General features: G+C 41.3%; 1 protein-coding gene across 2 annotated transcripts; it reads right to left on the bottom strand.

Annotated features, from left to right (window-relative positions):
* Window positions 1-491: 491 nt before the first annotated feature.
* On the bottom strand, window positions 492-14351 carry SRSF3 (serine and arginine rich splicing factor 3). Of its 2 annotated transcripts, none has more exons than XM_089668178.1 (6): window positions 14199-14351; window positions 7224-7431; window positions 6170-6304; window positions 3016-3054; window positions 1281-1367; window positions 492-696 (listed from the first exon to the last, which is right to left on the bottom strand). In XM_089668178.1, exons 2-6 carry the CDS (start codon window positions 7427-7429, stop codon window positions 669-671), a joined length of 495 nt encoding a protein of 164 aa, XP_089524304.1. In that variant the 5' UTR covers window positions 7430-7431; window positions 14199-14351; the 3' UTR covers window positions 492-668. The 2 variants fall into 2 exon arrangements, 1 of the variants encoding a protein (XP_089524304.1); XR_016311378.1 differs by lacking the exon at window positions 492-696 and adding an exon at window positions 3788-4248.
* Between the last annotated feature and the right edge of the window lie 851 nt (window positions 14352-15202).

Genomic DNA, 15202 nt, shown 5'->3' on the forward strand with positions numbered 1-15202 from the left:
TTCAAATTCACGTTTTTATTAAACTGAAAAAAGGATTACTGAATTGTTTGCTATGAGTACTCCAGGCTTCTTGAATAATTTTGATCTTGATATGCAAATGGGATTGTGCAAAGATAAGGTTTCTCAGTGGGATTCAAACTAAACAGTAATCCTGAGACTCAAATAATAGAATACCAAACCCAAAGCGCTCAGTCACAATGTAGCAGGTTAAGTTTCAGTATGCTTACAGTAAAGCTCCAACACATTACATATCAAAAACAGTTCAATTCAACAGGCTTCTATTGTACAGGACATCCCTCAGACCAGCACCATTGATTCCTCATGTAATGATGTAGGGGATGTACCTCTAGGAACAAATGTAGCTTGCAGAAAACACAGCAGAATGCTTTATGTCATGTATTACAATGTTTTGGTACGGTACATTTCAAATAGAAATTAAAGCTGTATAACAAATATCAGGGTTCGGGCAACACAAAAACTGAATTGTAACATACAGTATAAAGTTAGAGGTTTATTTGACAGTTCTTCTGTCCAAAAACATAACAGAACATTTCCATCACTTGTTACAAGACAATACAATGTGAACACCTAATAAAAAAAAGGTTTAAAAAGCATGTTCAAAAACAAAAATCTTTCCATCATCTATACACAGTTGAAGGCAGCCAAAATTATTTTCTCTCGTTTGACCTGGAACGGCTGTGAAGAGGGGAAAAAAAAATAAAAAATTACTGACAAGAAAATATTTTTTCATTGCAACTTGTAAAAAAAAAACCTTGCTGCTGCTGGTACATACCTACAACAATGTCAAAAAGCTTGATGGTACAGCTGAAAGCCAGGCCTCTGTTCAAGCTTGGCCACTCCTTGCTGCCTCAAACTATTGACCCAATCAGATATAGGACAGGGACAGTGCTTGGTCACAAGATGAAACTGATTACCCAACACTTTCCCTGACACAACAGTCTGTGTGTCTGCAAACTTTTTGAAATTGCTGCAGGTATACGAATCTGGTTTGCATAAATGCTACATTTGTTTTAGCTTTGCGACAATATTTTTCAATCTAAAAGGGCACAAAAAACAAACAGAAAAAAAATTGCTATGCAATGCTTCTTTATTGTTAAGTGCCAGCCATGTCACAGTGCAAAGCAGGGCACATCTCAAAATGGTCATTGAATGCTGGACTGCTTGCACAATGAGTAAATTTCCAGTGGTATTAATGAGTAACTGGCAGTGAGGAGTCTTTACTCACTGTACATTCACTTTACAATATCACTACAAATTACCTTCTTGATCTTGAAAATGAACGTGATGGTTTATGATTCCTTTCTCTGGACAAAGATCTCTCTCTTCTACGATCTCTAGAAAGGGACCTATAAGAAAGAATCCGGATTAAATATCTTGAACAATTAAACTTTTGAATCAAAACACTACATAAAGGATTCATATACAGTGAAGGAAATAAGTGTTTGATCCCCTGCTGATTTTGAATGTTTGCCCACTCAAAGAAATGATCAGTCTAAAATCGAATGGTAGGTGTATTGTAACAGACAGAATGGCAACAAAAAATTCAAAACAAATGCATGTCTAACAAATTATGCACTGATTTGCATGTTCATGGAAACCTGGTGGCCAACTACAGGAAACGTCTGACCTCTGATTGCCAACAAGGGATTTGCCACCAAGTACTAAGTCATGTTTTGTGCAGGGGATCAAAAAAAATTGTGAACATGCATTATCTATGTAAAATTCATTCTGATTAAAAGGTGCGAGCACAGGGGCACTTTAAACTTTTTTTGCACTGTCGCTGTAAAAATTTTTTTAATCACTTTTATTCTTATCACAAGAAATGCTTGCATCCCTTGTGATATAAATAGTGACAAAAAAATTAAAAATGGCTGCAATGGGAAGTGACATCGCTCCGGTCCTCCAAAGGCATAGAGATGAGTGGCAGCCATATTTCCTTCACTAATCTATGCCCAGCGCCAGGACTGATGGTTTCTCATGTAAGGCTGAGATCTACAGAGCGGTGGCAGATGGCGGCAGCGGTCAGTCTCTCAGCACCTGTATCTGTTTTTTTTTTTTTTTTTTTTAAATTTCAGCCAACAGCCGAAACGTTTCAGCCACCAAAATTTTCAGTGCATCCTTAATCTACAGCTAGATTTTTTAGAACCCACAGGATGCATTTAAAACTATCTGCATGGATTACTTTATGTAAAAGGTGAATTTTGTCATTAACCCCAATTGGAAACTCTAATTTGAAAAACAAAACCTACACAATAATCCACACAATACAGATGTGGAAGCTTTGCTATAAAATAGTTTTGCCATAAAATTTCAGCCAAGTATATCTATATCCTCTGAATTTTCCAACACAGTTATCTGTTTGTGCATCTTATCACACATCCAAATTATATTAGGAAATTAGACCATATTATAATTAGAAAAGGAATTCTGCATTAAAAAGTTGCTTGATCAAAACCACTATTAGGGTTCAACTTGTCTGTTTTACAAACAATTTTATAAAGCATTCAAACTGATAACTGAATTTATGCTCCCTTGTCTCCCATTCTCTGGAACTCCCTACCCTCGTCTGTCCAGATAACCCCTACTCAGTCCACTTTTAGACAAACCCTGAAAACTAATCTCTTCAGGGAAGCCTAGCCTGGCTTCAGCTAACAACCAATATCTGCCTGGATATAGATGGCAAGAATCACATTTCATTTTACAATGGGGGAAAAAAACAAAAAACCAAAAAAAAAAAAAAACAATTTTACACACTTAGCGGGATTTACTGAAATTTTCTCCACCTCAAAGCCTACATAAGCAAAAATTGAATGCTGGGTTCACTTTCTCACAAGATGCAGAATTGCCTGGAATTGACCTATACACAGTTGGCAACCAAAGGGACCATACATACTATACCGTACACAGCCTGTTTGGCAGATCAAGCCAAGAGATAAGTTATTAGTCCAACACATTGGGTGTATTAGGCACACTAGTACAAGACAAGAACCTTACCTACTACGGCTACGTGAAAAGCTCCTTCTCCTTGGAGATCTAGCGCGAAAGAAAAAACAAAAATAAGTTTAGCCTTTGATGTGGAACAGAAGAATTTACCTAAATCCGCTCAGTGAAGACCCAAGCATTTTATACCTACGTACAATATAAACCATCGCTACCACCTAGAAGGTTGGGAAGAGAAACTGGAAATGGAAAATTAAATAGTCATATTTAAAACTTCCACTAAGGTGCTCATACTTGTCAGCCTGCTAGCTGTGGACTGTTTACTCTGAACACCACTTGTGAACGCAGACTGGCTTGGTTAAAAAAACAAAAACCTTTAATCATGCAAACCCGGTGGCCATAGTAGAAACAAAATGTGCAAGCCGTTTGCACTTTGCAAAATTAGGGGGGAAAGAAAAAAAAAAAAAATCTGATTCAGAGAACATGTATCTATATATTTCAGTAACCTATTACAGTCTCAAAATTTGTTAGCTAAATTGAATGGTGGGTTAGTAATGAATACCAAACATTTAAAGATGATAGATTACTTGCAAAACCTAGAGCCAGGACAGCCATCACAGCTCATGAACTGGCCCAGATTCAATGATAAAAAGATTTGTCTATCACCCTTAAAAGCTCCAAAAATGTTAAGCATTTTACCTTCATGTTTATGCACAGCCAGCCTTAGATTGAGCAAAGTAGAGAATAAAAAATACCTTCTTACAAAAGCTGCTTAAAGTCTAACTTAAACCAGCAGAAAACTCTGTATAAGCAGGAAAAAACTTACTAGTTTTTGGGGTTTAACCAGCTAGAAATGGCGAAGATGCCGGACAGGTGGACAAGTAGAATTTGTAGATAAGTTTTGCCAGGTGTTGCGTTGAATTTAGATGGTTTGCGAAGGGGGATGATGTGGTTTTTCCTGCTTTTTTTGGTTAGCCGTAGGCTGGTGCTGCAGTTGTTGTGAAGACATTTTGTCAAAGTTAACAGCTGTGCAGATTGGCCGGTAATGTGTGGGCGCTGAAGGTGGGCTGCTGCCGAGTTTTGGTTAAGGTTGGAGAGGAGGAAGGCTGAGTGGACAGCATGCTCGGGTACCAAAGGGCGGTGCAACCTGATGACTGGCCATGCCTGGGTCATGTGATACGACACCAGCCAAGCTGAATGGGGCGCGCTGGTCACATGACGCTGAAAGGGGTAGTTGACTGGCTAATGTAGACCCAGAGGGTGGTGAGAAGAGACATGATGGTGACTCTGTAACGGGTTTCATTTTTATTAGATGGACCAAAAGCACACACAAAAGAAATACAAACAAAAAAACAAACAAAAACAAAACAAACCATCAGTATAACTACCTACTTCTAACTGATGGGGTATACTTAAACTGTTTCTTGCAACTATTAGTTTAAGATTACAAAGTATATATATATATAAAAAAAAAAAATTTTAATCTGACATAAGCAAGCATGGAAACTATTGATGGACCTAATCAAGACACAAAAGCTGCACACCACTTTTCATTCTAAAATGACACTTATGAAATTTGGTCATCCTAGTTCATTAAAGGCCCATTCACATGATGCATAAAACAATGCAATTTCCTGCATTAAGGTGACCTGCATTAAAGCTGACTCATTCACTCAGTCTGGCAGTACACCTTAACGCACCTTCAGATTCACATGCCAGTGTGCTTTCCAGCAGTGCACTAGAAGATGCAGTACAAGGGTGCCAATCTAAATAAATGGGCAGCAACTTTTGTTGCAGTAACCCATTTTACTGTGACACCAGTGTGAATGGACCCAAAAAATCTATTTGCTTGCAACAGAAAGGGGGGAATAGCAAACAATGAAGTGTGCTGCTTAATTGTGTCCTATCGCCTGCTAAACTTTTTAACCAAAAACAGAATTCTAGTAAGGTTTTCAATTGAGGGCCTATTTATAAAAAAAAAAATTATTAATTTTCCCCCCAATTGCCATATTTCACCAAGTCTCAAATATCAAGTACCAAAAAAGGTAAAGAAATGGAGGTAAAAATGGCAAAAAAAAAAAAAAAAAAAAGTGGTGGCACAAGAGATACTGACTGGGAAGAAGACAAAATTGCAAGGGTGCCACAAAAAAAAAAAAAAAAACAGCAATGCAGGTGAAAAGTTAATTTTTCCACTTTATGGACAAACTGAAACCCAATAGTGAAGGATTTCAGATCAATTGCATGAAAATGAAAAGCTGTGAAATACTGGCAATTTTTCCCTACCACAAAGCAGGTGTATAGAATTTTTGACTTTGCCTCTTTATAAATAGGCCCCTTTGCTTCTTCAAGCTCAGACTATAAAGCAAGCAGCAATTCAAAAAGGGGAAAAAATTCTGGTTTTGCAAATGTCTGCATATAAGGTAGATCACTCTATGCAGATCTCAAGGAGCTGCATATAAGACTAAATTGTTTTGATTTCTGAAAAGAGAAGAGAAGATCCATTAAAAGACCAGAGGATGGCATCTCTTCTCCCTACAGTCAACCCCGCGACTGCCAGCCATATTGAAGCTTCTATAATGCAAATGATAATGGCAGATACACTACACAGCCCAGCCCGAATGTGGGGATGGCAACGAGCCATGCACCCACATGCAAACTGGTGGAGAAACACCTTTCAGCTGTGCTATCTGCAGAGACCAAATGTACTTGGATGTTTCCCACACCGTGGAATACATGAAGTACACAGAACAAAACCAGAAGCCTACATTACAAATGAGGATCTTGCAAACCAAAACTGGCACAGAATTAAAAGGAAGTGTAATGTATAAAACACTACAGTGAGCAAATGATAGTTTGGACAATGTTTATGTAAAAGGATGTGCACTTAAGCACACGCACGCACACACACACGCATTTATAGTTCAATACATGTACAGTTAAATGCAGAGGATTTCTGCTTACGTAATCAAGTTTAACAATTTGTTTCACCTAGTCACATAGGTCATTTCAGTAGCGACAAATGATGTCTAGGTAAAGCAATGGGTGACTGGCACAACCTTCATTTCTTTTAATGCTGCGTTTTAATTTTAAAATGTTGAAATCCATTCAAACTGTTTTTCAAGAGGTGACTGGACTTACTCTTACCAAGTTAAAAACAAAAGACACACCTTTATTATATACTAATTAACATCAAACTTTGGTAGAATACCTGCGTCTTGGAGGAGGACTCCTCCTACGGTAATCATCCCTAGGCCTCCTGTTCCAAGATGGTGGAGGACCACGATTCCGGCTTCGTTTTTCACCATTCGATAATTCAACCCGAACGCGACACCCACACATTGTCCTGAGAATAAACAAATATCCATGTGGATAATGCATGTTTACGCATACCAAAGCACAGAGTAGCCCCAATTCTCCTTTTCTGGGGTCCCCGCAGGTGCTCCGTGCTCCTCCCTCCTGCTAAATTGCCACCTGAGCAGGCGCGCGCGTGCACACACACACGGCTTGGCCCAGCCCCCCCCTCTCATCGGCTCACTGGCTGTGAATGACAGCAGCAAGAGCCAAAGGCTCCCACTGCTGTCTCAGCTAATGGTGGGGGAGAGTCCCTGGAGAGCAGAGGCTCTCGCTGGCTCACAATGGGGCTCAGTAACTATTAAGGGGGCTTGCTGCACACTGAAGGGTTTTATTACCTTCATGCATAGAATGAATGAAGGTAAACAATACCTTGAGTCTTTACAACACTTGTGTTATTTCATCACATCACAGGTACCCCAATGAGCATGCATACCAGATACCCAGAATACCTGCATGCTCTAATATGCATTTCCAGGGTAGAAGGGTTGGTAGACCAATGGTGAGGCAAAGGTAACAGACAGGACCAGGCTACAAGCCCATCCATCCAGCAAGTGCATATTAACACATCTAAACATTCTACACACCAGAGGAAACCACAGAGTATTGGTCGCCTTCACTTCCCCTCTAGGTATTCCTATGGATGTGATACTAAGCAGGTCAGCTAGCACAAAATATAAAAAACAGATATACAAGTATTCCACTGTATATCTTACATCAGTTACATTCTTTTGCATCAGTCAGCAACTGTGTTCCTCATTTTCAGCACCATTTTTTAAAAAAAAAAAAAAAAAAAAAAAAAGAGGAAAAACACTACATTCAAACACATACTGGATATGTGCAATCAAAAGTATTAACACATGCACATCAACGCAAGACAGTCATTCTGAAAGGCAAGTGAAGGAAATTACCGTCCATCAAGCTCTCTAACCGCATCAGCTGCATCTCTGGGATCTTCAAATTCTACGAATGCAAAGCCAGGGGGATTCCTGGCAACCCACACACTACGAAGAGGTCCATAGTACCCAAACGCCCGCTCAAGTTCTGTCTTATTGCCATTGTTTCCAAGATTTCCTACATAGACTTTGCAGTCTAGCGGACAAGAGTCACGGTGCATGGCTGTAACATAAAGGCAGACTGTCAAAAATGGATTTCATTCCTAAGACAGACATACAGAGACTGTACAGTGTCCATATGACATTCCAATAAAATCAGCAAAATCAAAAATACATTTCAATTTGAGTACATTGCTAAGTAAAAATCCTATTTGGTGGCTATTGCACATTTATCTACTGCTCACAGCGTTATTGAATAAAATCTAGACCAGCCTTTCTCAGCCTTTTTACACAGAGAACCTCTTGAAATAACTTTCCAGCCTCAGGGGACCCTTGCACTGAAAAGGATTCTCACTACATTTGTGGTCATTGAAGAGTTCCCTATGCAAAGGTCATTGTTGTCAGGGCTTGGTTAACAGAGGCAGAAACCACTCAAAGAACCTCCAAAAGGAACCCTACGGTTCCACAGACCTCTGATTATGTTCTAGACACAAAATGTGAGCTTCTAGACATTACGGATGCAGAAACAAAAGCACAAAAACACATGTACAATGCAGTCTGATGAGTTTCTGTACCTCCGCACCATAGAAAACCATATTACTTACATTAATAATGCATTACCTGTATTAAGGATAAAGAAGCCAAAAATCTTCCACTAGTTGCTCCACCCCAACCCTCCCCCCCCCCCGCCGGGGCAGACCCCCTTTTGCCTTCAGAACTACCTTAATTATTCATGGCATAGATTCAACAAGGCGTTGGAATCATTCTTTTGAGATTTTGGTCCATTACCGTTGCCTTTCTAGCATCTCGAACCAGCCTGCCCATTCTCCTCTGACCTCAACAAAGACTTCTTATCCACACAACTGCTGCTCACTGGATATTTTCTCTTTTTTGGACCATTCTCTGTAAACCCTAGAGATGGTTGTGTGTGAAAATCCCAGATCAGTAGTTTTTGAAATCCTCAGACCGGCCTGTATGGCACAAACAATTGCATGTTCAGAGTTACTTAAATCCCCTTTATGATGCTCAGTCGTCAGGTTGTCTTCACGTCTAAATGCCTAAATACATAGTTTCTGCCATGTGATTGATGGATTAGAAATTTATGTTACCAAGCTATTGAACAGGTGTACCTAATAAAGCAGCCAGTAAGTAGAACATGTTTGTTATTTAAAAAACACCTTTACAACCTCTAAGGGGTGTGTGTTGGGGGAATGTGACAATGTTTCACATCACACCTTAAGCATGGATGTACATATGTAACATAAAACAGGGTCAGAAAGGTAACTGCCGTTAAAAGTGAACAAGACCCCAGGCTCATCAAAAGCCTTTTAACTGCCTCCCGCCTGCCGTATAAGGTAATGACGTGCGCAAGGCGGTTCTCTCATTCTGGGAGGACGTCATATGATGTCCTCCCATTCTAACCACACATGCACGGCGATCGGTGGTGCACTGTGTCCCTCGAAGATGTTGGCTTGGTCATGTGATCAGCTGTGTCCAATCACAGCTGATCGCATGTAAATAGGGAAATGCCGGTTATCGGCATTTCTCTCACGAGCTGTCACGCTGACAGCTCGAGAGGAGAGCCGGTAATCTGATCAGTGTGCCCCGATGATAAGTGTAGCCCCAGCAGTGCCAGCTCTCAGTGCTCATCAATGCCACCTGCCAGTGCCACCCACCAATGCCCGGCGGTGCCGCCTCATTAGTGCACATCAGTGGAGAACAATCACTTATTTACAAAATTTTATAATAAAAACAAAAAAATTTGAAGAAAAAGTTTAAGAAAAATGAAAAAACCCAGAGGTGATTAAATACCACCAAAAGAAAGCTCCATCTGTCTAAAAAAAATGATAAAAATTTCTTATCGGTAGTGTTGCATGACTGCACAATTGTCATTCAAAGTGTGACAGCGCTGAAAATTGACCTGGGCAGGAAGGGGGTATAAGTGCCCTGTAGGCAAGTGGTTAATGGACCACACACAAATAGCAATCAAAGCACAATGGATGGCGAAGGACCTGCCTCTTATTTGAATGACCACAGAAACCCATAACGTTTCTCCATTCCCCTCCCCCAGATAGGGAAACAATACAAAGCTGTATAAAGGAGGGGTTCTGCAACCCCCCCCCCCCCCCCCCCAACATTACTCTGCATCTCCCCATGAATAATAAAAGCTGGAATAGAAAAAAAAAAAATATATGAATATCTGCCCCATTGCTTGCTCTTGAAAGGAATCTTGTTGCACACAACCCTTCCCAGTGTGACAGGGGCCAGGCAATCTACTATGGGACCATCTGCTGGCCTCTACATCGCCATAGGGCACAGTTGTGCTATGAGGGGGCCACAACATGCAGCAAGACAGCCACCCCACACACCTGGAAAGGAGCTTCGTCAGCCTGTGAGGATCCAAAGCTGACCACATACACTATGCAATCTTCATTAAATGAAGTGCTTCCTCATATTACATAGACCTGTTAAACCTAAACCTGGCTATACACTACATAATATTGTACAACCTCCTTTAGGGTCAGCATACACGTTACAATCTGGATACATGAAGTCATCTTAAGATAGATTTGTACTCAAACTGACAGGCCCATGCACTACATAGCTAATCAAAAGGAGATTGTATGGTCAGACTAAAGTGTATGGTGAGCTTTTGATTTACCAACACTATCTAATAGGATGACAAACCTAAACAATCCATTCAATTTGTATGAAGTTAGACGGCCCCTGCACTACATAGTTGATGATCGATCTAATTGCAGTGCCACACATCTCCATTTTATCGGATGGATGTTAAATTGATGAAAATCACAAACAATGGAATAGTCATAACTTCCCTTCAGATTGATTTAGATCTGATCAAACTGAATCAGTAAATCAACCTGGGCAAAATCCTATCAATTATTTTACATCGATCTGCAGCATTGAGATCCTTTGTTCATGAATACAATTCTATTTTGATTGACCATATGTGATTACATGGTAGAAACAGATGAAATTGATCATCTACAATTGTAAGTCATCAAAAACCACTCCCCTGCATGTGCTATAACAACTGAATGGGTTGTCGGCTCTAGATTGATTGTGACGAGAATGATCAAAAAAGAAGATCATTTATCAACATGTGACCATAAGGCTGACATACATTGATACCATCTGCTTGTACAATCTCCATTAGATCTACCATCAACTATGAAGCAGGCCTGCCCAGGTAGGTATATACTGAATGCATTGTTTAGGCGTGTCCTTGTATTATACAGCTTTGGTAAATCTAGAGCTGGGTACACAGCAGTAAATTCAAGTGAAAATCCCCAGTTCATTTCAATGTTGTTCCAAAGTAGCTCAAGATTTCATTTGCATTAACATTTAATTTCATAATTAATGGACTTCACCCAGTGAAATCCTCATACTATTAATCTGGCTGCTAAACAATTGACCTATAAATGACTAGGAGAGAGAAAAAAGAAAGTCGTTCAGTTCACATTTATTACCTTAAAACAGAAATTCAGTGTCGCAGTAAGCATGGGGAAAAAAAAAAAAAAAAAAAGGGTGGGGTGGAAATTGGTCTTCAGACTATTTTTTGTTTGATGACCTATCCATGTGCAGCCAGCTTCAGAAATTCACACAATCAAGAAAAAAATCCATCCTGCTCCTTTTTGTCACGGTTATCTAAAATGAATATTGATTTGACCCCACTAATAATCAGAACAGCTAACATTCTTACAACGAAAATGGTAAAATGGTCAACTGAAATTCTACCACCCAGCTTAAAGGAGACTGTACAGTGTGACCAACCAAAAATGGCAACACAAAAGAAATGATATTACAGTTTACCAAATGGGATGGCTGCATTAGTTTTCTTTTTTTAGACCAACTTCCATTTTCACCTGTTGACCTGGCCAGTAAGGCCTCATGTACACTGCTGCTCTTAAACACGAGTTTAGGAGCTTTTGGTGTTTTGTTGCCAAAGCCCATGAACGCAACAAAAGCCTATCTGTACACATAGGCTTTTATCAGCGTTTAGAAGCAGTGTTTAGGGGCACTTAATTGTCCCTCTCCTGAATGCAGAGAAATCGCTTTTAGCGTGTTCTCTTAACAAAATGCAGCAAAAACATGTAAATGCATCCCCCACAGTTATTACCTTTTGCACCACTAGCCCCTCCCTCCTAGATTGTAAACTCCAAGGAGCAGGGCCCTGCTATCCCTCTTGTATTGAACTGTATTGTCTCTGGTCATATTGTAAAGTGCTGAGCAAACTGTTGGCACTATACAAGTCCTGTATAATAACATAAGCACCAGCTGCATTTAACACTTGGGTCTTCATTCATTTCAATGGCAAGTACCAATAAAACGAATAACCGTCCAAGTGCTAAACACGGTACATCATCTACGCCATGTTCAGCATTTTCCTGCTGCCAGTTCCAATGTACATGTAGCCCAAAAAAAAAAAAACCTAGCAGAATGCATTAGTTATAAACCATTTAACATTGATAGGGGTGCTTACAATTATCAGCTTTTATGTAAAATCTTTACCCCAAAATTAAAAACATGAAGACTGCTGTAACGGATTTTGAAGTATAAGCTGGAGTTTGGCTTTTAGATATTAGTGTATGTAAATCTGCTAGTACATCTAACACTCCCCTCCCCCCAGACTGACAATGCTCATGTCCAAACGTGCCTCCTGTGCTCCATCTTACCCTAGGTCAGTGGTTGGCAAGCCGCGGCTCGCGAGCCACATGCGGCTCTTTACACACATTAATGCGGCTCTTCTGTGTGCCGGGCGCCCGCTCCCCTCCCTCCTCTCGGGCAGCCGCCCCAGAAGTCAGGATTCTGCAGCTAGCCCAGCAATGGGCAAACTATGGCCCGGCGGACCTTTTAATCCGGCCCGCAGAGCGTGGCAAACATTGGCTGTCAGGATGTAGGCGGGGCAGCATGACGAACTCCTCTCCTCTCACAGTCCGCCCTGAAGACCGGAACGGCGCGGGAACATGGCGAGAGGAACGCGCGGAGCAAAGGTAAGTGAATTGACACAATAGGGGGGATGAATTACTATAGGGGGGATGAATTACTATAGGGGGGGTGAATTACTATAGGGGGGGTGAATTACTATAGGGGGGGTGAATTACTATAGGGGGGGTGAATTACTATAGGGGGGGTGAATTTTCAGTTTTAAAAATGTGGCTCTCAAAATAAATTTCAATCGTGGTTTTGGTGAGATTTAGCTCAGTTGAAAAAAAGTTGCCCACCACTGCCCTAGGTCAGTGTTTCTCAACTCCAGTCCTCATGGACCCCCAACAGGTCATGTTTTCAGGATTTCCCTCAGATGAAACAGCTGTGGTAATTACTAAGGCAGTGAAACTGATCAAATCACCTGTGCAAAATAATGGAAATCCTGAAAACATGACCTGTTGGGGGTCCATGAGGACTGGAGTTGAGAAACACTGCCCTAGGTTCACACCTAAGCATTTTGCAGAAAGGAAGTACAGTCTATTTAGCCCCGGTTCACATATATGCGGCCATGCGGGTCGTGTTTTGCACGGACACAAGGGCCCATTCATTCAAATGGACTCCCGTGACACACAGGGAAGAAGTCCCTGCACTTCTGAAACCACAGCCTGCATGGGAACCTCGGTTCCCAGCACAGTTGAATTTACCAGTACGGGCGGCGTGCCATTAGAACTAATGGAACCCACCTGCAGGTCCGCATTCCTCCGTGCGGATGCACAGATTCGTGCAGATCCGCAGCAGCACAACCCGCACATATGTGAACCAAGCCTTAACATGATTTCCTAGGGGACATGTTCACATCTCTGCATTTTCAAACAGCGTGTTTTTTTTTGGAGAGTCAGGGACTGCATTTGCATTGCGTTTTTGGTTCTATAGACTTAAATGGGAACGCTGCAGAAAAGCATGTATTGTGGTTTTGATGCATTTTACTTTTAAAATCTGCCTAACAAAAAAAAAAAAAAAACACAAGGCAAAACACAAATATAACCTGCATATGTGTGGATCTAGGTGATTACTGGCCAGATCTCCAGGTGAAAACAGAGGGAGGGGAGGAAAAGCCTAAAAAAAGAAAAATGGAGCCCCCACATCTGATTGGTAAGCTGCAATATATTCATTTTTTGGTTTTAATACTGCTTGAAAAGAGGATCCTCATCAGATTGTCGTGTACATCCAATAGCCGGCCTGGTCTTCATTCATGGCATTGTTTGTAATGACCACTACAGGAATGAGGATACTCTCCTCTTCCCCATGACATGGAGAAATACACCTGAATAGAAGCAATGAATGAAGAGCACAGACTGGGCCATCATAGAGAAACAATCAGGACTCCTATATAAAGATGGAATATCACCTGCGGAGAAATCGATACAAACACCACAAGCAGACCTGTTCCCCCAGCCCTGTGTAATAATGAGCAGTGCTCCCATGAGGAACGCCTGCCCACACACCACCCCTCCAGCACGCAAAGCCAGGCGGCCCACACGCGCCAATCTCAAAGCACAAAGGCCTGCCTGCCGAGAATGAATGGATTAGGAGTGTCCGCAGCTTTGGCAAGGACAGCGCATGCCCAGCAGTACAGGGGACAAAAACGTGCCTATTAAAAAAAGGTTTCCTGTGAAAGAAATGAAAAAGTGTGCGACGAGCAGCCATTACACACCTCTCTTCCCGCTCATACGGAAAACAAAATGGCGGCCTGTCTTTGTCCCCACACACCAACTCCCCTGCAGTGCTACGCCAGGCCCGCCATTCCCAATACGTGTAGTGGACAGAGAGTAGAGTGATATCAGATCGTATGTGGAAGTTTCCCCCCCACTCGTAATTTACCGCTTTCGTAGGGGGCCCGGGATCCGTAGCTCGCTCTGGACTCCAGTCTGTAAACCTTCCGCTCGTGGTAAGCCAGGCACAAAATGGCTCGCGAGCTCAAGGAATGTTCTGTTTCTTACAGCCCACGGCCGACGTCAACTGACTTTCCGCCAATCCCAGCGAGGCAGGGAAAAGGAAGCCAGCGTAGCCGCGCCCACTTTGGCTGGTAAGAACGGGGCGGAGAAAGTTGCTGCGGCCATGTTTGTTTAGGGAATGAGGTTGACGACTGTTTTTTGAGAGACAAAAGGAGATGAAAATGCTGCATGGGATCCCTAGTGTACTGGTGTATGATATATGTGCAAATATTGAATATTGTTCACTAATGGCTTTCTATTTAATTTGAAGGCTGTTTTGTGCTGCATGTTATCCTGGGGGAGGAAAGTATAATTATACTCCATGCACACTGGGCGTATTAATAACGCTGGTAGCCTTAGCTGTGTGAAGTCACGTTAAAAACGCATGTTTTTCATCATTTTTGCATTAGCGTTTAGCCACGTTTTTAGTGTTTTTTTACACACAAAAATACATCTTTTGCTAAAAAAACACAGGTTTGTGGCGGTTTACCACAGTTTTCAGCGTTAGAGCATTTTTTTCAGCTAAAAAACTCTAGAAACACACTAGTTTTGGGGTTTTTTGTCCAGCCAAAAAAAATTCCCCTGCCTAAAAACGCTGACTAAGGGCCAGTTCACACTATAGAAATGCAGTTCAGATGCGTTCCGGTTGCGTTTTTGCATGCGTGTTTTTGGTGCATTCTGGTGTGTTTTTTTATGCATTCCAGTCCAATTTTCTCTCTCTTTTTCTTCAATTTAAATAGGGATATGTGCATTCCAGTTTTTTTTGTGTTTTTGGTGCGTTACAGTATAGTTTTGTGCAGAAAAAAAATGCAGCATGTTCTACTTTTTTTTTCTGCAACCAGAACACACTGGAACTGCAAGCACTGATGTGAACTATGACATTGACAACCA

The sequence above is a fragment of the Staurois parvus genome, unplaced genomic scaffold (genome assembly GCF_062004578.1).
Source record: "Staurois parvus isolate SC_StPar_1 unplaced genomic scaffold, SC_StPar_1.0 ptg000056l, whole genome shotgun sequence".
Taxonomy (NCBI): Eukaryota; Metazoa; Chordata; class Amphibia; order Anura; family Ranidae; genus Staurois; species Staurois parvus.